At 34.5% G+C, this 23,339-nt stretch overlaps 1 protein-coding gene across 3 annotated transcripts in view; it reads left to right on the top strand.

Moving 5' to 3' along the window:
• Nucleotides 1-23,339, top strand: part of CPEB2 (cytoplasmic polyadenylation element binding protein 2) — a 56,286-nt gene that overhangs the window by 9,873 nt on the left and 23,074 nt on the right. The window contains exons 3-5 of one of the 3 annotated variants that reach the window (XM_075499770.1): nucleotides 5,868-5,958; nucleotides 14,984-15,034; nucleotides 22,019-22,042. In XM_075499770.1, coding sequence (XP_075355885.1) covers nucleotides 5,868-5,958; nucleotides 14,984-15,034; nucleotides 22,019-22,042 — 166 coding nt within the window. The remainder of the gene's footprint in view (nucleotides 1-5,867; nucleotides 5,959-14,983; nucleotides 15,035-22,018; nucleotides 22,043-23,339) is intronic. The other 2 variants (XM_075499771.1, XM_075499772.1) reach the window with 2 other exon arrangements.

Below are 23,339 nucleotides of genomic sequence, written 5' to 3' on the forward strand. Positions count from 1 at the left end.
TGGCTTACCATACAAGTGTTTTTATGACTTTTTTATGAACTAAGAATTCTCTCCTACTGTTAACATTTGCTTCAGTTATACAGCTCATTCTATTAATGCAAGTCAAAATCAGAGTTAGGAAAATTCAACGAAATATTTAGCAGCTGTGATAATATAGCAATGACGTATATGCTAAGTAGCATATCTCACCTCATTCTGTCTGCCAAAGCAGGGTTGTTCTCTAAAGCTAAAATGAATACATTCTCACCTAAGATCTACCCAAAAGTACATTTACCATATAGTCTGATGTATTTGCATTAAAGTATGCAAGACTGTATAGATATTTCTTGGGGGCATGAAGAGGGTAAAAAAGACCAAAAAACCCCCAAAAGAACCCAAAACTTGAATAGCAACTTCTCCTTCAAATGTGTAATTGTTCCTTTAGTTATTTTGTTGAAGCTATTCATATACAAATCATCTAGACTTGCCTCATAAGTCAATCTTGCCAAGCCTTTAATCATCTCCATAATGTGTCTGGTTTGTTTCCAGTTTATGAATGTACATTGTTGAGCTGAAGTACTCTGGTATGGATACAGTACATGCTGTTGGGATTTTTTTGTTTGTTTTTAAATGCTTATGTAGTTGGGAAGTAGGTGTGTCTTTGCCACAGGACCTGTCTTTGGTGCATTTTAGGCTCAATTTAGCTAGCTTACATAGCTGATTGTGTCAGTTTAAAACACTTCTGTTGTCAGGTTGACCATTCACAGATGTCTACCAGATATTATAGTTCATCTTTACCACTAATGACACCATGGAAAGTAACCAAGCAATTTCATGTGTCTACTTTAGGCCTTCCTCCTTGCTTTTTTATAGAGCTTAAATTGTAGTTAAGTCATAGGTTTTCATATTAAGTTTCTCATTTACACTAGTTATGGTTTCAACAAGGGGCTTATGATTATAGTATGTCTTCACTAAAATGAGAATGACTTGAAGTTTAGATGTTAGCAAAGATGATATTTTAGAATATATAATGTACTTAATTGTTAGGTTATTACTGCTAACATTAACACTGAGTACTATATTCAGGTACTTTAAGTCTGTGAATACTTTATTATTAAATCAGCTGTCACTTTCTAGTCTTAGAACACATTTTTATTCAGGTCAGTTTTAAGGTGAAAAAATGGAACTTGTTAACATTTTAGTTTGGGAGGTGATTTTTAAAAAGTTTCTTTAATTGAGCTTTTAAAAAATTCATTTAATTCAGCAAGGTCAAAGCTACAGAGTCTTTTTTGCAGCGAGCTAAGACCATACTTGAAACTGACTGGAAGCTTGATGACTCTGAAGTTGTTTTCAGCCCTCATTGGATGGTGCTACGTTTCTTTAGAATATGAAGGGATGTGTAAAGGAGCATATTTTAAAGATACTTGCATTTACTGAATTTAATACCTATGCTAGAAGTCTAATTTTTTACTTCAAGTAGTTCTGCAGAGCAGTAGAATAACGCTTGTGTCCAAAATTCAAAGTTGTTTAACTTCTTAGCTACGAACATCTATTTTTACTGTTTGTGGTTAAAGATTAGCAAAATTGTATTCACTGTTTAATAGTTTCTGTCCTTTTATTTGCTTTATGCATAAATGACAATATATAAGTTTTGAGATGTGACTACACTGAGTTTCTTCTGCAAATGCTCAAACAGGATGATCTTTGCATAAATTGCATGGATATATTTAGAAGTCCTAAATAGATTGTGCAGGAAAAATGATTTGTCCAACAATCTAGTGCTGAAACTTGCTCTTCAGAGAAACCTGCCCTCCTCCCATTCACTCCACGTTTAGATGTATGGGGGGAGGACTTCTGAAATGCACACTCTGTAGATGTATTTTGCGTGGCGTTGTCAAAAAGTCCTTCTAGCGCTAACTGTATTCTATGGGTGGGATACTTCGTGCTTCTCCTATATTGTGTACATTTGTAAAAATTCAGAAATAATTATAACTTTTTTGTAAACTTTCTTATATAGTCCTAACTTTTAAGTTGAGGTGACAATTTGTAACTTAGCCATATACCTCTGAATCTGTAGGCAGTTATACCAAAACCACGTTTTCAATTCTGCTGTGTATGAATGCAGAAGTGATTCTGGTATTGGAATGGTAGGTCAAGCAGGATTCAAATGATTATACAGTTAAAAAGAAATAAAAAGCCAGTGTGAGAATTCATAGTGCTTGGGAGAAGTTAACTGTCGGCTTTGGGGAAAAAACTAGCATTATGTTGTGACATTCCACTGAGATATGGACCTTCTGACACAGCAAGAGTTCTCTTGCTTCTTAGCACAGAACTGATGAGCCACAGAGGTGAGGGAAATGCAAAATATTTTACAGGAATTCAGCCTTGACAAAAGGGGCTTTTGAAGTCAGGATGATACAAAACTTGTATTAACATACATGCTTATGTATCAATGCCTTTGTATTACTGATTATCTTTAGTTTCATTATTTCAACACGGTTGATAGTTATCTTCTAAAACAACCTGGAACTACTTTTAAAACAACATGGAAATCGTCCCAAGAATTGGAACTATTTCCATGTTGTTTTAAAGGTAGTTCCATGTTGTTTTAGAAGATAACTGCTTATCAACCGTGTTGAAATAATGTAACTAAAGATAGTCCCAAGAATTAGTTTTCCATGCACGTGGAAATAGTCCTATCTAAACCAATAATGTTCAGTGGTAGTACTTTTTGTGCTTGTCCCAAAGATCAAGGAAAATCACAGTGGAAGTTTTCTGATAGAGCATGCTATAATAGAACTGTTCCCTTTCAAAGCATTGTGAATTTTTTTCTACAGCAGAACTTTCTAGAAAATCTCTGCTGATGTGACCTACATTATTGAAATACTTCTCAGTTCTGCTTTGAAATGAAAGCTTCATCTTTGCATAGATGATAACTGTGCTCTTTAAAGATATGATGTACATGTTTGGGGAGCACAAAGTGTTTTAGTATTATAAAGCCTAGTTGCACAAAGGTTTAAAATTAACCTTGTACCCAAAGAATGACTTTTGAGATAGTTAAATTTTAGATAATGTTGCTTTATAGTACGTAGTTCATCAGTGTGAATTGGAATAGATGTTAAAAGTTTGAAGCACTGATTACCTAGGTATGACCCAAACTCAAAAGCGGATAGTGTGATGTGGGTAGTGAGATAGCAGAATGCTATTCCCGTATTTAAATCCCGCTTTACTTTAGTGTATTCACAACGTTTTTGTATTGCATGGTGCATGCCTATTGCACGTTTCCACTGGCAGAAATGAAGTAATACAATTCAAAGAAACAACCCTCTTTTTTTTTTTAGCTTTATAGACATGAACTTTCTAAGGTGTAAAGAAGATGGGAAAAGCCTATTTATTCTGCTTCCAGCAGCGCAAGACCTTTCACTTTGGAGACACAAAATTTGCAAAACAGAATGATGCTAGGGTGAAGTCACAATCATTGCAGCATGTCAGCCAGTGGAGCAGTTTACAAATGAATCACAAACACATGTTATATGTTTTACTTTTCCATTTCTCTGTAAGATCCATGACCAAGTGGGCCAGTATTAGGAATTAACCATGATGGAGCACTTTCTTACAGGCTTCTGCCCTCCAGAGCAAAGTTAAGTCTACAGTAATGATCATTTGCCAGATACTCTTGTGTTACCTCAATGTATATGTATATAGCAATGATCAAAAGATAAATAATAAAATCTTATTTAGTGAGCCTGCAACAAAGATAGTGTCACACATACAGTTCGGCTCAGTTTTTACCAATACTAGTTCTTTTCCCATATCAGTGTTAGGCAGTGTTAGGTTTATGGTTGGACTCGATGATCTTAAAGGTCTTTTCCAACCTATATGATTCTGTGATTCTGTGATTCTGTGATTCAGCTACAGAGGTAGCAAAGCATGTTTTCTGTTTACTCAGCATTATTTTTTGCAAGAGCACTTACAACCTACCAAGTACTGACTTCAGCTGAATTTAAGGCTTCATTAAAAATCCTGATGAGATACCTTCTGAATGCTAGGGGACAGCAAGGAACAGATCCAGCTTTGTCACTGCTCACACCTTCTATAGAAAGCAAGTTTGCTATGGTGAGCAGGTTCTTTTCATTGTGCTATTGAGAAACAAACCTGCAAGGGCATGGGAGCAGATTAGTCACTTCAGTTTTATTCTGCTGCTTCTCAGGACAGCTACAGAACTGAATGAAAGCCAACCACTCCCAAAATAAGGCTGCTGTGAACTAAAATAGTACTGGTGACTTGTTGGCACTCAAACCGGGTTGAAGATCACCTCACAAAGTGTCAGCGGCATTTGGTCTGAGACATGGCAGGAGGCAAGAGAAACCTACTTTTTTAAATTTATCATTAAATTATCTAAAGGCTTCAAAAAAAAAAGATCCGATCAAATGAACATAGCAGATTGTTTACCCAACAGGAAGCCATTAATCTTTATAGTAGTTTGAGGGAGAGGGAGCTGAAAAAAAGGCTTCTCCCTCTTCATCCCAATGTTGTATCAAGTTGACTAAGCTTTCTAAGAAAGATGAAAGTAAAATCTTAGTTTCATCATGGCTTGTTTTGCAAAGCTGTTGATAAGTCATAGTTTCTGACTCACAGAAAACTTCTATTTCAAAGCTTGCTTTTTCACTCCCCAAACATGAAGAATACCTGCTTGCTGAGGGACATAGCTTGAAATTAATCTGTGTTCTGCTGAACTGTCATGGAAAGTCACAGTGAGCGTGGGTCAGATACCGTCTGTCCCATTACGTATGTGCTACGTGAATGGCTGCATCTTTAGTGAATTTTAATGGTCATGGGATGTGTGGTGTATTTCATCCTACTCTGTTTAATTACTACAGTGCAAGCAGAGACCAGACAACAGTAAAATTAAGGCATGATTACAGGATTCCTTTAACTGCAATACAGTCAAGCCAGAAGCCTTGCAAGAAGAGATTAAGGGTTTACGCAAACTATTTTCAGTCTCTGAAGGTATCCCAGAAAGACCAAAGAAGTTAAAAGTCATCTTTTTTTTCTGTCTTTGTAACTTTGGTGTATTAGAAAACGTGTAACAAAATGTCCTAGTTGAGCATTAAATTAGTGAAAGCATTTATGATTTATTACAATAACTTTTATTATCTTCAGTGAAAATATTTGTAAGGCATTATGGTAATTCTTAATTTCCACGTGCAAAAAAAATGTTCTCCATAAGGCTGATAATCTATTAGTAAGCTTTGTGACATTTTCTTTTCATAGTTTAGCTTTAATTTTTCAACCTTTAACCATTTAGTGCTGACCATTTGTAACTCAAGTCTTTGTATGCAAAGGCTCTCAGATTAACCGCCCAGAAGCCAGGAAGTGCAGTCTCAGCAGGGGGCTGAGGGCCCATGCAAGGTACTTAGCCAAGCACTGAGAAAATGCTTTCTTTCATATGAGGTGACTGTCCTTCTTGTCCTGTGGTTCCCCACCTTAGTCACTATTTAACTTCTGCATGAAATGAAATTGAGCTCTTACAGACATTAGTCTCCTTCATTAAACAGCCTAATGCTTAACTCTGCTGTGGATCACTAGAACCGATTCAAGCAGTTCTTCTGAAGGAAACAGGCAATCACAGGCTATCAAAGTGCATACACAGAAGAGTTCTTCATAGTGCATCTCTAGTTTTATATTTGGATGCTATTAAACTTACTGTTAATAAAACCAGATCTTACTGTTAATAAATTTCAGGTATCTTAAGCTTTTGTATCATTGTCCATCTCCAGAGTCTCCAAGCGTACAGCCTTTAGAAGGCACCTTTGTCTTCCTATCAAGTTTCCTGTTAAAAAATACAGAATTTGTATTCCAATACTAAGGATTTTGTTCTCTTTTAGGATCGAAATAGAATGTATGACAGTCTGAATATGCACTCTTTGGAAAACTCCCTTATTGACATTATGAGAGCAGAGCATGATCCACTTAAAGGTATGTTATTATGCTAAATAAAGAAAAAAGGGTCATCCATTCTGCATATTTGAATTAATACTGATTGCTAATTTAGATTCTAGGTTCATATTAAAATAGAAAATGAATTATTTTCTCAACTTACATGAAAGGTCAATCTCAAGCTGTATTTTATTGAAAACATTGTTTTACAGTTATTTAAAACTTAAGCTTTAGTATCTTCATAGGTTTTTCTCCCTCTCCCCTCCATCCTTCCCTCCTTTCCCCCAAGAAATTCATAGTTAGTTTTATTTGAAATTTACTTGTCTGCTGTCAGAAATTCTGCCTCAGTTTGGGAAGACACACTGTTCTGTTAGAGGTAGCGAAAAGAGGGTGGGAGGGGAATCAAACTGCTGCCAGTGTTAGCCAGTTAATTTTCCCTTTCTTTGCAGTGGAAGCTGAAAAGAAAATTAAGTCCACTGATAAATTCAGTTTTCGTAATTTCAAATATTTTTGCAAAGCTCCTGGAGGATAATAATGCATCTAATTGTCCAGTTTCTGTTTGTCTGAAGAAGTCCAGAAGTACACTTGGCTTTAGAATGCTGGTTCCTCTTACCCTTCTGGGCTCTGTTCAAATCATTTGGCCACAGCAGTAAGCATATAGCTAATATTTGTGGGCTTCAATTTTAACTCTTCTATTCACTATACATTAGCTCACTCTTTTGAATTCTGTTTTTCCATACTTATTCTCAGGTGGTGTTTTCCATTGAACTTTGGAGCAGGGAGTCCAAGCCATTTTATTTGGCCTGATCAAATGTTACTTCATTTGTGGTGTTATAATTAGACTAACACAATCTAACTTTAAAATTATCCAAGACTTCAGGCTTGCTTTGCATTACGCCATTAAGTCTCAGTATTGTAGCAATCGAAAAAATTAAAAAATAAAAAAAATATTTCTGTCTTTTTATATCGTTATTTACTCCCGTCCATTCTCCATTTCTAGAGGCTCCTAGACTTAATATATATTACATTAGCACATAAGGGCCTGTGTTCTTCTAATTTGAAAGATACTTTGCTAGAGTCTGCTCGTGGTTCTCTTAAGATCTGTAATCAATTGGAAGACCTGTAGTATTCAGATAGCATGCAATAGTATTGTAAGTTTTACAATGTAAAGCCAAAAGTTTGGGGTTTTTTTTTCAAGCTGAAAATCTCTACAAAGCATCAGTAAGTAGGTAGCATTTAGTTAGCCAGTTAATTTTCCTCCTTTTTGGAGTGGAAGCTGAAGTTAAATTTTCTTAGATGTTCTTAAATCTGATCTCTGGTTTCTTACTGCCTATAGAGAATTAATTCCGGTTTTAACATTTTGATCATTTAAGTCCATTATTAAATTCAGTTTCTGTCTATTCTGCATGTTTACAAAACATTACTAAGTAACACAAGGGGGTTGAAACCTGTGAACAGTTAGCCCAGTGGTAAGTGCTGTGGACTAGAAGCATGTGCATGTCATCAAAAGACAAGGTAACTACTTCGATCATCCCTGTTTCAAAGCATTTTTGCTTCAATTTGCCACACTCAGGTGGTGACTAATATTTCTTTGGTTATCTGAACCCAAACCTACCATCAGGAAGGATATTAAAAAGTAAAGCTACTGTTAGGCATAAAATTAGAGAATGCAGATCTTCTATTGCAATATACTGTCATTGGCACCTCTCACATTCCTGAAAACCAATCGGTTTCTTCACTTTTTTTCTATGCACGATGACAGGACAAATGGAAGTGGTTGCTCTGTTCCCCCTGCCATCTTGCTGTTTTCATTTTGGCTTTATAATGCAGAATAGTTTCAGAGGCACAGCGAGCACAGAAAAGATCCATTTTTATTTTTATTAATCTCTTCATATTTCATTATGATACAATAAATGAAAATTATGTATTTCCAATAATAATTTTTCAGCGAGAATAAGACAAGACAAAGCTTTAAGATGTTAAAGTGAATTGGGTTCATACATATAGATACTTTTGGAAAACTCAGTAATGTTTCCATAGTTATTCCGTGCTTTCTAGGGACATGAGTATATGGTTTCAGTCTACAGTTAAGAGATTTTTTTTTTTAACAGTTTCACCATCATTCTCTTGCAGTGAAAATTCTGCTAAGTTTTATGTTTGAACTAAAACAGATGGAAGCCATAGGTAGTGATGAATTCAAAGGAAATCCATTTTTTTGTTCAAGTGCCAGAGAACAATGCACACGCCAACTGAATTTAAATAGAGTAATTGTGTGCTGTTATTTAAATGGGTTGATTAAGATTTTTTTTTTTCTCTTTGGAAGTTATTATTTCAGCTGAAACAGCTACATTATTAACAGTAAGACACGAGAAATGTTCCTTACTGACTGAAAATGGGAAGAAGACATCACATCCTAGAATAGCCTTTTAGTTCCTCTCTACCCCTCTTCTGTTTAGTCACCATTAGTTGGCATTTCTGTAATTTCCTAGCAACTTTAACTTTTTTTTTTTTTCTGCAAACCGTGAAACACTAATTTCGTTATTTCAGTCTCTGTGGCCTTTTCACCACAGAAAATCTGACATTTACTTAAGAACCCATCATATTTGCTTGCAGAATGCACAGGATTAAGAATATTATTGTTATTTATGTGTTGTTTTTATTAATATATAACATACTTTGTTGCAACTAGAGAGTATTTTTATGACAAGTTTTTAAGTAAATCTAAGCACACTAAAACAATGCATCTTTTATGTCTGACCACAGCAGTAAAATGAAAGTCCCTGGAATTTTAAGCACGTGTTTCAGATTTAGCTGCTTACAATATCTGGAGTATGACTAAGCATCTTGTCTCAGATTTTGCACAATGCAGAACAGACACTGTGTGTACTAGCTCACAGCTTTAAGTTTTGCATTTCAAGATCCATTTTAGAAGGAAGTAAAATTTCACCACTTTTGCTTTCATGAACTTGAAAAAACTTTATTTCAAATATGATTCACTGAAAGCTAAATTTATGCCTGCCAAAAAATTGTTTATAGAGGCATAGTTTCAGCTTCACTCAGACAAAGTATAGTCATTACTACAGACATGGTCAGAAGAAAGAAGTAGTTTTTAGCTTTCAGTAAGACGTTTTTTCAAGGTAGGTTCATAGGGAATAGATGCTTGACTTCACTAGTCATTGCAGCAGAAATACTGATCATATTAAAACTAACCTTTCCCATGCAACTTTCTTGAAATGTATTTCATAATAAGACATTAAGTAATGTTTAAGATTACCCCATCCAATCAATGGAATATAAACTGAAGTTAAAATAATAAAAGTTAAAATAAATTAATTCATTTTTACATCATTGTTCTTAAATACCCTTTCTATTCTTCTAATAGCCCTTAAAACTATTTTGAGACAAGAATTACAATATTGATAGCCTGAAATACATGGGAATTGGTAGTATAACTTTTCCAGACATACCTCTTGTGTACTTTCATTTTTTTTCCCTTCTCCTCCCCCAAATACTAATGCTTCTTGATGTCAAGATGTAGAAAACGTGGATTCTAGACATTTCAGAAACAGAAAAGCCAATACATTTGGGCTAAAACAGATTATGGAAAAAACTTAGAAGAAATGGTTATATTTTGCATGGAATATGTATTAGAATTGAGGAGCAGGTGATTTAATGGAATTTATTATCTACTGTTTTAAACATCTTCCTGGTAAAGACTATGGTATTTTCCATGTAATTTAAGGGCTTGTCTTTTGTAAGGCAAGAGTATTGATACTGTACTCAATTTACAATTAATTTCTGTTTCCTGACCAACTATCTTATAGCTCTGCAAGCTAGATGTAAGATAGTACTGAACTTCAATTAGCCATAGCTATATTAGCAGGAGTAACAAGAAGGCATATTAGCTTTATGTTGAATTTTTCTTCTGTTTCTTTGTGAGGGGCAAAACAAAATTTTTAGGAAAGTTACACAAATACATTTTTTGTATAGCTAGTAATAAATAATAAAAGTAAAACACTATTATTTGGCTTCTCTGTGGGGAAAAATAACTTGATGCACTTAGAGGTCTGTCTTGCTTTTTCTTGGTTTTATTTTCCTTTTAGATTGGTTTAGTTGAGCTTTTCAGCTCAAATCAAAAGACATCTTTTAAAAGCGACATGCTGGCACATGCTCAGTGAAGTAAAAAGAAAAGCATTGGTGACTCAGCAACACAGTAGAGAACATTTTCTTTCTTTGCATGTGGTAACTTTTGTTTTCAAAGAAATTAGTTTTATATTTTGTGTTATGAAGCTCTAAGGTTTAAAGTTATGCAATTGCTTCCTAGAGTAATTCAAATTGCGCTCAGAAAAGAGTTTCTGAGGATGAACAACAAAAATATGGAAGGAAAAACTTCACTCTTAGTCATATAAACGGCTTTGAAATTGTGCATACAGTTTGTTTCCTCTTTCTGTCATAGAAACTTTTTATGATTCAAGAATATATTTAAGACTGATAGACTGACTTGCCTAAATAGATTGACTATCAGAGTCAACACATTTGGCCTCATTATGACTTGCATAGTTCTTACACAAGCGTTTGAAAGTGTAGTATCTAGGCTTTCTGTACCTAGGTGTTGTCCAAACATGGTTTTGTGCTGTTGTCTTAACTACGTTGATGCAAAAACTGAGCGTTCTGAAACTGCTGCAATCCTCAGCCATTCACTGGTCTGTTAAAGTAGTTTGGGAAAAGCTTAACTTGGAAGCATTTTCTCTTCTAGTCAGGAGATCTCTTGAAAAAGAGGGGGGGAGTAGACATGAAATATCAAACTTGTGAAGCTGTGAGTCAGCAATGTTTAAAGCAGTCGTTATACTTAAATCTATCCCAAATATTTTAAGATAAGGGGATTCCTCCAACAGTTTAGTTAAATAGGAATAGAAAGTATGCATTTCCAAAAGGAGATACGAATTTGTCTTAAAATGAGAAGTGAGTAAGCACAACTACATCTGTATGCTCAGAAGCAGCTTACAAAAAAATTTAGATTTCCATTGCCCATATTAGTAACATGAGATTACAGAAATATAGCTAAAACTAAGTTTGTTACTCTTTCCGCATGGTTTGGATTAGCAAGATTTTTAACTGGATTTAGCAGATAAACTGGCCCACCAAAAGTTTTTTTATTTTTTTCTGTCCTTACAGAAGAATACATTGTGAGAAATACACACCCAGCAGTTCTGCTAACTTTAATCACAGTTACATATGGAAGAGGTGTCTAAATTTAATACAACTCTAGTTGCATAAGAAATGTCAAACATACCTGCTTCTCCTTGGCAATACTATTTTGAATTTAGCCAAGATACATCAGAATTATGAATTAGTGGTAACACGATGAAGTTGCAAGTTCAGGTTTGCACAGAGAAAGTTTCTATAACATGATACTTTATGATACAGTACTGTAATATTAGGCATTGTATTAGTTCCAGACAGCAGCACGTTAGTAATTTTGGATGCTGTAGAGCTAAGTTCTGTAGAGTCAGTGAAGTGATTACTTGTCATTTATCAGGAATGGAATACGTCTATTATTTAAATATTAGATATTCTCTAAATAATTTGTAGTTGATTTTAAACTAGTAAAGCATCTTTATATATTATTAAAACTTCTTTTTTTTAAGCAGGCAGAGGCCACTGGAATCACTAGAATATCTATTGAACACTTTATATGGTTCTAGATTACTGACATTGAAGTAGGATGGGATTATATAGGATTTGTGGTAAGGGCAGTTCTTAAAATGGTATGTTTTTTTTTTAAATGCTTTGAAGAACATGCAGTGAAAATAGCTGACTAGAAAGAAATAAGTGATAGAAGCACGTGAGTTGTTACAAGATGGTGCTCCCATCTTCTGTATTTTATATACTGATATTTTAAGTGAGGTTTAATATTGTATATGTCCATTTAACTAGAATAATCTCTTAAAAAATAGTGTAATCTGAGCTCTGTATAAGACTGGTCTTGCACCCGGTTCCATGCCTGAAGTGTTCTGAATTTATGTATATCATTAAATTCAGGTGGACACCCTAGAAACACTGCATTTTGCTTCGACAGATTAATCTGAGGGATAAGAACCTAAGTTAATGTATCAAATAGCAGTGTTTGTATTTTGAAAAAGTAAGCAAACCTTCTATGTTAAAAATGTTTTTAAGGTTGTAAGTCCGAATACTAAACAAGGTAGTACACACAAGTATTAAGTTCACCAGAATGCAATAATACAAAGTACGATTTCATTGAAATAACCATGTAAATAAGACATAAAAGAAGTATCAGTACAGCTGTACATGTACTGAATACTGTGTTACTCATTTTCCTTTCTAACCCTCAAATAATTCATTATCTGAGCTAGCAAATTCATCTCCATAACACAGGAAGATTAGCTCTCTTTGCGTTTGTGTGATTCGTAGGTTTTACGCTGCAGTATTGGGCCCAGCTCCTTAGTGTGCACTTTCTCCCCGCTACTTAATGAGGAGTGCTTTATTATTTCAACTTTTTCAGCTTGGCACCTATGTTTCAGGTGCAGCTTATTTGTGAAGCTATAGGGAAAAAAGGCAAAAGAATGCAAAACCAGAGCTGTAAACCCAGAATTTACTATCTTCTGAAACAGTTTTCCTCTCTAGGTGTTGACACTGATGGGCTTCTCTTTCCTGCTGGGCCTTAAATCTGACCTCTTTTTCTGTAGTAATTACAGAAATAAATGTATCTTTTGTCTCCCTTGCTGAATAAGAAAAGAAGATAAATGTATACAGATAGGGAGAAAGACTGTCACCACAGACTCGAGGAGCTTCAAGATGAGATAATCATTTCTCACAAATTCTATTGTTATTCTAGAAAGATAAAGCATTCTGATTTGCAAGAAATAGCTCATATTATTGCAAGTATTTCTATAGGACCATATATAAACATGATGGTGACAGTAAATAATCTTGTAAAATCCTTGCTGTTAGGCAAATTAATATTACCTTTATAGACCAAAGAACTAAGCAGTAAAGCAAAGTGACTTGTTATACACCAGGCTGAGCAAACCAGTGGCAGCTCCCAGATTGCAATTTAAGGATGCCTTGTTCCTAATTATTTTCCTGTTATACCAGCATGCATTGCTAGAAGGGTGGGATATTTATGGTTCCAAGAAACATTAGGTATAGCTGTAAATGTTCAGCATGACAGAAAAAATGGCTTGTATGTTAACACTGGACATCTTGAAGATAAGGAACACAAAGACAGAGGCTCCTACAAAGATTTTTGTTTAGTGTCTTGCCTAAGCCTGCTCAAAAATTCTGTAGAAGTTAGAGAAGACAGCAGAGTCCTTTTGGGTGGCATTCATCTGCCCTTTTCCACGAGGCTGTCCTTGCCCTTCACTGCTTTCTCCACACTTTCAAATTCCAAAGCAAATACTTCCTACCTAATCTGCAGGTTCTGATGCCATCCATTCTTGTAATAATGAAATCTGTGGGAAGAGAAATAGTACGTGGCTGTATAAAAATATTTTTGCCACAATGCCAGTAAATAATAAGGCTGAATAAAATATCCTAAATGGTCTTAGTCTTGCTATTTTGAAGTTTTGAGTGTAAGAGTTCATAATGTATATTTTTTTCTGTATTTTTTGGTAGAAAATTATCATGTTGGTTTGCTAAAGGGGAAGAGCAAAACTTAAACCCTATTACTTACAGATTTTCAGAAAAAAGGTTTTTTATTTAACCCCAAAGGTGCCCTTGGGATACAGAACTACTATTTCGAGAAATTTCCAGTCTTGCTGCTAATCACATGGGTTTACCAACAGTAGGGGGGGAAAAAAGCCAAGTGTATGATAGCAATTGTTAGACAACCTTAATATATGAATGCTGATTTGGTTTTCTTTCTTTTTTTTCCTTTTTTTCTCTGTGTTTCTTTTTAGAAAGAGTGAGCCTTATTAGGGTATGACTGTCTTACTAATACTTACACACATCTTGCAAGCCAACTGCACATATATTCCCTTTAAACCTGTGTGAGTTCTAAACACCCATTAATTCCAGACTGGATTCTTCTTTATGCCTCCACAAACATTCTCGTTTCCTCCAGAAGATTTAGATGTTTAAGTTACAGTATTTTTTTTATATATGCTTATGGATTATAAGCAAGCAAGTATGTTTGAATAGCAAGATAGATGGAAATGTAGTTTTTTGCACATTGAAGCACACTTTTTCCAAACACAGTGGCTATTGTAAATGTCTCTCTAGGCCAGTGTGCACTACTGGTATGTTTGCAGCTTCCTGTAAACAGAAAACATCTCCCTTAATAAAAAGGAGTTTGTAGTGAACAGACACTTTAGCTGTGCATTTTAAACCATTCATTTAACTATTAAAGTATAATATGCCACCAATGTAGTAAAATGCAATACTTGAAAAATTCTAATGTCAGGATAGGAGGTTTTAATGTAATTTTTATTCAATATAAAATGTTGAAAATGTTATCTATCATATTCTTTAATTTTGTTAATTCTGTAGATAAACCAATACTCTAGTTTTGCCAGACTTACTGAAAAATATTACATACAATGGTTATATGTGATACACCAAGATACAGTCATAAATTGGTTAATAAAATTTTAATGCCTTAATTCCTGTTAACATGATTTTTCTTAAATTGATTCAGTAGAGAAGCACTAAACTGTAGAAATGCCACTCTGTTAAGCAATGTGCATAGTACAGTTATTCACAGTGACTATGAAAGAGAAGACTAAAGCAGTCAGCACTATTTCTGGGTGTCATGAAACAAAAAGTGGCTTTATCCTATTGGAGCTGATCCCAAAGCACATTGCAGATCTTATGACCAGAGAATTAAGGTTAAGAAGTTTGTTCTTGTCAGCTTTAACTTGGGTCAAGGGTATTGTTGGTTAATGTGCTTGGAGTTAAATATTAGCTCTTTATTTCCCTTAGGCAAACTGGAAATATAGTTTATATTTAAATTCTAAGCAGTGATTTTTCATTATTTTTTCTAGCATAATAGCTAAAACCTCTGCATTTGTATTGTTTTGTTCTTTGGTTTTTGTTTTCTTTTAAGGTCGCTTGAGTTATCCACATCCAGGGACTGACAATCTTCTGATGTTAAATGGTAAGAGCTAATCTTATAACAGTTTCTAATTATCTCTAGCTTAGCTTAAGTCTGACATGTTGGTATAAAATTATACTATTATATTCTGTTCTTGAATTACTTGCCTCTAGTCTTCAACACTGATGGGACTGTTGCCATTTTTCAGAGTTGAATGGCAAGGACTAATCTTGCAACAGCCTTTCATTATATCTAGCTTATTTGAAATCTGAAATGCTTGTAATGATGCACTATTCTTTTTTGTTCTCAAACAAACCAGTGGTATGCTCTCCAAAGATCTGCTAGAAATCTATTATACAGAAACAGGAATTAGAAAAATAAGAAGGCCAGAAAGGCATGTTTTTCTATCTTGTGTAAATAAAGGGTGAACTAGATACTTTCTATTACACTTAAGTGAAATAACATTTTATTTTTGTTGGGTTTTTTGGAACTGGCTTTGTCAAATATGTTTCTAACTGTGAAATATGCTGAAGTAGGAGTTCATGTTCACGATCCTCTCCCAGTAGGTCAAACTTCATGAACATCTGCTACTCAGTGAAGGCATGAACTTTAGCCTTTGTTCAAGGCTAAAGAAGGAAGCAGAGCTTGGTAATCCATCTAAGTCAATAATAAATCAGGGGGTTTGCACACAAATGTTTTCTACATTGGGAAAAATTAGAGCTATAATGCCACAGCTTCTCCAGATTAGAAGACATGGAAGCTGTTGTACACAAAGCAACTACACTTTTGTCATTGACTTGATGGGTCTAAACGTTACCAGTAAAGACCTAATTATTAAAAAATACAGTCAGAATAGTTATTTCAGGTTTGTGGTTCTGTGGAGCTCTTTTTTTTTTAATTGCCTTACCCTTCTTCAGTCATTTACACTTGTGCAAATGGATATAAAATGTAAAAAATATCTAATCTCCCTTGTGTAACACTGAGTAAATGTTTAAAATTTTAAGGAAATTCAGGTTTAGCTTTATACCTAGTAAAGAAAGTATTGCACAACCAACATTTGAAGAATTAGGTCCTTTGATATTGAACAGTTCTTTAAGATAATGGAGTATCTTGAAAAGTGAAAATAGCTACTTAACTATTGAAATAAAATTAGTGTTTAGCCCACACAGGCCATAAGCCTGATTCCTGTACATTGAATATCGATGTGCTTGATGTTACAACATTTACAACAGTTAACTTTCTGTATTTAACTGCAACTGTAAGACCTATTCTGCAAGCTGGTTTGTTCAGGCAGTGTATGTGCAATTGTCATTATCTGCTGATTTATAATGAAGTGTTAGATGGGAAGGTATTAAAAACTAAGCAATCTTATGAGCAACTGTGAAATATTTCAATGCAATCAGTGTAAAAAATTCATATCATTTTAATTCGTTTGGTTTAGTACTTAGAATGGTGAGCTTCTCTTTTTATAGTTCTGCATGCTAAAAGCACATGGGAAGCATTGTTACTCTATGGAATATCTAGGAAGAAAGATTTTTGCTATTATCATGGACATTGGAAAAATGCATCTCAGTGGTACCAGTCTATCCTGAAAACCTTACCACAGAGCTAGAATATGCACTGAAGAGTATCTTGTTTGTTATTAATGCTGGTGGAGTTTCTACTGTAGTTTGGAAGTTAGCACTTAATGTGACTGTTGTCCTCTTTAAAAGCTGCAATATTATTTCCAACCTTCAATAGGTGACATAATAACAAATTGAGTTAGGTGTTGCAGCACCTAAAAGACAGGTGCTGCAACACCTGATGTTTAGGTGTGCCCTTTAGAATTTAATTCAGAGCCTTGGTTTAGACACCTAAGCTCTCTACCATGTCCCTGGAGAGTCTGGTGTTCAGAGCCACCTCAGGTTGGAGCATCTGAACTGCAGCTCCTTACAGCTTGAGAACAGAAGCACTGCGAACAGCTTCTGGGAAGCTCCAGCTGCTCAGACTCTGCACAACCTTTCTTTCTTAGCAAGAATTGAGGGCATTCCTCCAAATGTGTGGTAATGAGAATTACAGCTTGAACTCTTGCTGATAAAGTTGTAGACTTCAGTTTCCTTCTCTGCTTAAGTGGATTCAAGCTAACATTTCCCTGTATCCCTGTAATTGGTGCCTTGAAGGGAAGGATAGGGAAGAGGAGAGATGGTAATCCAGAGACTCACATTTGTCCCTTACTTTCTCATTAAGTGTTGTAGTCACTACAAGGAGGAGCAGAAATACCAGACCTTCATGAAAGAAAAGCAGCAATGTTTTTAAGGATCCTGGGCCCATCTACGTGTGCACTAATACTTAACGCTAGATCATGACCCTCACTGCATTTTAGTTGGCTTGATTTCAGTGGATTGGTGTCTCTGGATCCCAGTAAGGTTCTGACATGAGCCAGTATGGAATTCCTTAACCCTTTTAAGACTAAGCACTTCTAGATAAAACTTATTTTTAGCTAGTTTTTCCTCTTCTTAAATGATGGGTCTTCTCCAGCTCATTTAAAGTGTACTTACTGAACTGTACCTAATATTAATATTTACAGTTTTCATTATTTAAATTAATGAAATGAACCAAAGGAAAGCTGATTTATGTGTTTTAATAAATTATATATCTGATAATTACCTATCTGTTTCAGCTCAGGCTGTAAAAAAAGCAGTGCATTTTTAATGACTGTTATCACTCAAAAGTCAAAAAAGATACTTTGGAATGGGTTTACCTGAGTACATCTTTAATTGTCGACTTAGAACCTTTCTGTAGCAAGTAATAATTCAAGAGTCCAATTTGTTGGGGTGTAGGGTATTTTTTCCCCATTATAGGGTTCCCCTCCTTTTATAGTTTTAATGCATTGAATTTTTTTAATGGCTATTCAAACATAATTCACCATCTGATTAATTTAGCAAGGGACTATTAGACTTTCCATTTTAAAGGTGCTATAGCTGGTTGTGGTTCTAAAAAAGGTGTTTTACTTCAAACAGAAGTTATTAAACTTCCTGTACAGGAATTGCTAAAAGAGTTTCTGTAGTCTGTTGGGCATGCCAAACTTGAATGGTCATAACAATCTCTTTCAGCCTTAAAATCTATAAAGATGTGATTTCTAAAGGAATCTTAATAGAATTTAGGCACCCAAATCCAATAGAATAAAATGGGAATTAGGCACCTACCTCCTTCAGTCTAGACTCTTGGGAAATTTTTGCCATAATTGTTTATGGATCTCTTTAAATAAGTATTAATGAAAAAGGTTTCATTACTTCACTGTCACCATTTGAACATTACATCAGGAATGTTAGTGACAAATAGTATTTTATCTTACATTCTATCACAAATTTTGTAGTTATCTTTAAATATAGGAAGCTTGCCTACTAGTTTTTCCTGTTATACAACATAGTATTTTGAATTCAGCTCAGTCATTCAGTTGAGTTATGTAAATATGTACATATTTGATCTCTGGTATATATTTGAAAGAACGTGTCTGAATAAAATAGAAATTATGCATTTACTATCTGTGTGAGCATTGCTCACAATGTACGAAGTTATATTGTCTTGATGTTAGATAAACATGCACAAAAAGTTTATTTACTTCTGTCTCATTTCTCTCTCTGAGCTGATTTAAGTTGCAGAAAGGGGGTATTAATTTTTTTGACAGGTTTAAGCCTTATTAGTATGCAACTTCAGGGATATAGAAACAGCAGGGTTTAACTATAAGGGAATGTCTTTGTTGTATATACAGCACTCTTAATGTTGGAAGGTTCCAACATTATTTGACTTCATTTTTATTAGGTATCATTATACTTCCGGCATGTGTTGCCTTATTTATATTTTCTAGAATAAAAGTGTATCTCCTGTACTTTCTCACTCATTTGAAATCTTTCAGAGTTTTTGGCTAATTAAGATATCCAGCTTTATAGACTAAAAGATACAAAAAATATTTCTGTATGGCTTATTCTTTGAACAAGTTCAGGGAGGAAGGAAGAAGTTTAATCTCTCCTTTTTTTGTTGTAAATCAATTACTTGTTTGCAGTGTCTGGCCTTTCCCAAAGGGCTGTCTCCCCTGCAATTATTTATCTAAACATATGCACTAATTAAGTAGATGTGTATATTCAATGCATATATATATAAAAACTGTATGTATAGCTAAATCTATAATTAAATATATATAATGTGTATGTTTATACAGACCACATGTGTGGTAGGCATGTGTGCTCTGAGAGGTGTAAAACATTATGTGCATGTTATTTTAATAAATACAGAAATATTTCTAATTTAATCTAATATCTTCAGAAAGAATAATCTTATTGCTTACAGTGTACCAAAAGTTTGAGTGGAACTGTTTTCGCAAGTAGTATCTAGCCTTTGAAAGAAAGTTTGTATATATATATATGTAATGTGGAAAGATTAAAATACTGAAGTTTCATGAAGATAGGATATGTTTACTTTAACATCATATTTTTAGTAACAGTAAGACTTTGTACTTACTGTTATTAAAACAACTTACCTATAATATAACCACTGTGGTCTTAAAGTCTGGATAAAAATAGGAAAAATTAATGAGTTTTGTAAAACCATACCTTTTGATGTTAATGATCACATTTATTGCAGCAATGCCTACAGATTGTCTAAGAATGGGACTGTATTTTCTAGATGCAAAGTGACACAAAATCCCTGCCCAAACTAGTTTGCAATCTAAATGGACAAGACAGATAAATATCAGGGAAGGGGGTTTGCCATACAAGTGAAGTAAATAATGTGACAACATCAAATGCAGTTATTTTCCCTTTTTCTCTGATTTCATTGTTTTGCTGGAGCAAACAATACACAGATAACTTTGGTATATCATTGTAATTTCCATATATATAAAATACTGCAGCAACTACCCTTTTAAGTTGAATTGCATTGGGGTTTTTTTAGCATTTTAATAACCCTTTTGTGTTTCTCCTTAAAATTACTGTAGTTTATTTTTAAATGCGCAAAGGAAAACAGTTCAGGTGTTCTGTAACAAAATATTTTTATGCATATCAGCTTGTCTTAACTATGAAAATACAAGCAAATAGCTGAGCTGGTTTGGTGGGCAGAAAGAAGCAGAAGTGGCAGAAGAGGAGAAAAATTTCTAAGGCTTGTGCCAAAAGATGCTTATTAATATGCATTTGTATATTCTTTGAGAGAGAGTATGGCACTGCAGCCATTGCTATGGATGTGATGCACTTGAATTTTCCCTGGTTACTCTAGTTGTATTTGTGGAAGAAAAGAAAAAAGGCATAGGGGGGGTTAGACGAGCGCTTAGTGACACTACTGCTAATGCTATGTGGGAGTCACTTTGGCCAACAGTCAGAAAAGATTCGTACATGCTGCAACACTGGCATAGAACTGCGTGTCTTGTAAGTGTCTGACTTCAGAGGAAAACAAGTCTGAAGTTCGGCATTAGTCTTCCCGTGCAGCAGCAACTAATGAGAGAACTAATCACATAGAATACATTATGTTTTGTGGATTCTATTTGGATGTGGGAAATCTGAATTTAGGTGTTTCCACTTGGTTAGATACCCAAGTCTCTTTCGGAAAGTGGGCTTTTCTGTTTGGCTTCCTAGTAGAAAGGTGGAGGATCTGAAAAACTTTAAGCAAAAGACTCTCATCAATAGTAATTGTTTCAGATGAAAGAAAATAAATTTGAAAGTGAGTTCAGTGCAAGTTGGATAGGAATATGATGACTGTTGTGTAACAAATCAACAGTTTTAAGGGAGAAAAAACAAGGCGAGAGATTTTCAGAATTCCATAACCAATCCACTGAATTCCTAGTAGGAAGGAATCAAGATAACACAGAAAAAAAAATAATACTTACTAAAAATTTTGAAAAACCCCGTGCGAATGGGAGGTACCAGGATATAAGTATTTAATAATATGAGAACGGAACAGTGAATGACATTTACGAATCACTGAGTTTATGAGGCTGCATGTATTTCAATGTCCGAGAACCACAGTTGCTTTTTAGGAGATATGTATGCATGGAGTCCTAGTAAAATCCAAACAATATTGCTGAGACACAGCAATCTTTGTTCATAAATGTTTCTATAACCTTATAGTTTATAGTAATATTTTCTATTTGGATATTTAACTACAATGCTGTAATGATTAAACTAATCTTTCTCAGATACAAAGTCTGTGAAACGGGTATAGAAGACACTTTGTGGAAATGTAACTAAGAAATTACACACAGCTTAATAGTTTTTGTATTAGTAATCTGTCTATTTTTAGTTTCCTAGCCTTCAGGCAGAGAAGCAATCAGTATGGTCTTCTGAACCATAGCTATAAGCATGATCTCTTTAAGAATCTTGCAAAACTCGAAAGTTAGGAAAATCTTGGATTTACTTGCAGTCTGTCAGAAATTGTTGCTTTGCCTTTGTGCAGTGTTTTTGATACAATGCTATTTCTTGTGACTTGTGCCCTGATTTTGTTTGCTACCACAAGGAGTCTTTTGTTTCAAACAAAACCTTGTGGTTAATTTTCTGCTAGGTCTTTTCATGAAAAAGGAAGGTCACGGCTTATAGCATTTGTATTGTCACTGCAAAGGGCTGTACAAACTGTTCCATGGACCAGGATGTTTCTGTGATTAATTTAACACTTGCTACATGCTTTTTAAAGTAATATTTTCCTTTTTACAATTTCAGTACCCTGTGTGGTTTTTAGACACTTGTGTGAGATAGGAATCACATTTGTGAGGATGAATTACAAAGTTACCATAATTTATGCATCCATAATTAACATGAAGTTAAGATCAAGTGTAAAGACATGTTGAAATATTTTAAAGTATGTTCTTTACAGCTGGTGCTAACATCAGTTTAGTAGTAAAATAGTATGGTATTTAAGTGAGACTTTAGTTCAATGCATTCTCATCTACAATTATCAGTAGCAAGTACCAATGCAGATTTTTACTTATCGCTTACCCACATCGTTCTTTGTATCTTAAAATATTTTAATATGTGGGCATGATACAGTTATTTGACATTTTACAATTTGTCCTTTGTTTGCATGCAGCGAGGAGTTATGGGCGAAGACGAGGTAATTCACTTCTGTTTGTTACAGTACAATTAATTCTGATTGAGCTGTTACTGATCATTATGATTAATTAATCCAGATTGTTGATTATAAACGCTTATCTGCATGTTGTCTTAGTTTGGGGAAGGTGGAGGGTGTGAGGGAAGGAGGGCTGCAGTCTGGATTGTTGTGATCATTGATCTCTTTTTAGAGTTTGAATTACAAATGCTTTAATCAGTTAAAACACTGTAGTTCTAATAATAATTTAGTTCATGCTAATGGCTACTGCTTGCAGTTGTTGCCCCCTTTAAAAGTATACAGTTTCCTAGTTGTTCTTCTAACTCATCTTCTTTTGCTTCTGTAGAAGTGATAGTGTACTGAGTAAAAACTAAAAGCTTTTCATAAACTTAGCAAGAAATGTAGTAGACAACTTGTAGTAGAAACAGTAAACATTTTTGTAGTATAAGCCAATATATGCTCACTGACCTTGGAAAAGCTATACTGATTTAACTATATGAGGATGTGACCTGCAGTTGTTATAAAGACCATGTAAACTGTGCAGCAAAAACATAAGATCTTTGATAGCTTCCAGTATTCACAACATACACATAAGTTCACTTGTCTCTCTCTTGATCTCTGCATTGGTTCATAACTGATTGCTTGGTAGCCCTAATGTAGAGAGGAATGATGATCTAGATCATGGTCAATGTACATAACAGCACAGTCGTGTTTTGACGATTCCTGGCAGATTCTGCTTAATTCTGTTTGTCATAAAACAGAAAGAAACAAGTGTTTAAAAGGGCTTATCCTTTTAATTCGCAGTCATTGGGAGAAATGTGAAAGCCTAGCAAATTACCTTTTTGCCCTTTTCAGCTGAGAGATATTTAAAAGTGAAGAGGAGCGACAAGAAAGTATTACAGGTCAAATAGAGCATGTTACTCTAAATGTGTTAATCCATTGTCCTCGATGTCATCTTAGCTCTCTGAGGAGCTACAGTGCTTTTGGCAAACCTTTACCCACATTAAAGTAAAACTGATCTCTCCAGTATCACTTCAGAACAGGTTCTTATGGTTTAATTTGTACTGGGAAGAGAGCCTTAGATTCTCATTGTTCTTAGATTTTAACATTGGTCTGTGGGTAAAAAATAAATTATTCTGAGGATTATTCTTTGATTCCATCTACTTGTGTATATTGTAAGTTGGAATTGTCTAAGAAGTACTTTTAGAGAAACACAAAAACATAATTTTCATGGTCCGAAGAGACACCTTCCTTTAAGTATAAATTGTGTGCTGTTTTTTAAAAAAAAAACCCACGGCCTTAA

Source organism: Mycteria americana, chromosome 4 (assembly GCF_035582795.1).
Source record: "Mycteria americana isolate JAX WOST 10 ecotype Jacksonville Zoo and Gardens chromosome 4, USCA_MyAme_1.0, whole genome shotgun sequence".
In the NCBI taxonomy this organism is placed as follows: Eukaryota; Metazoa; Chordata; class Aves; order Ciconiiformes; family Ciconiidae; genus Mycteria; species Mycteria americana.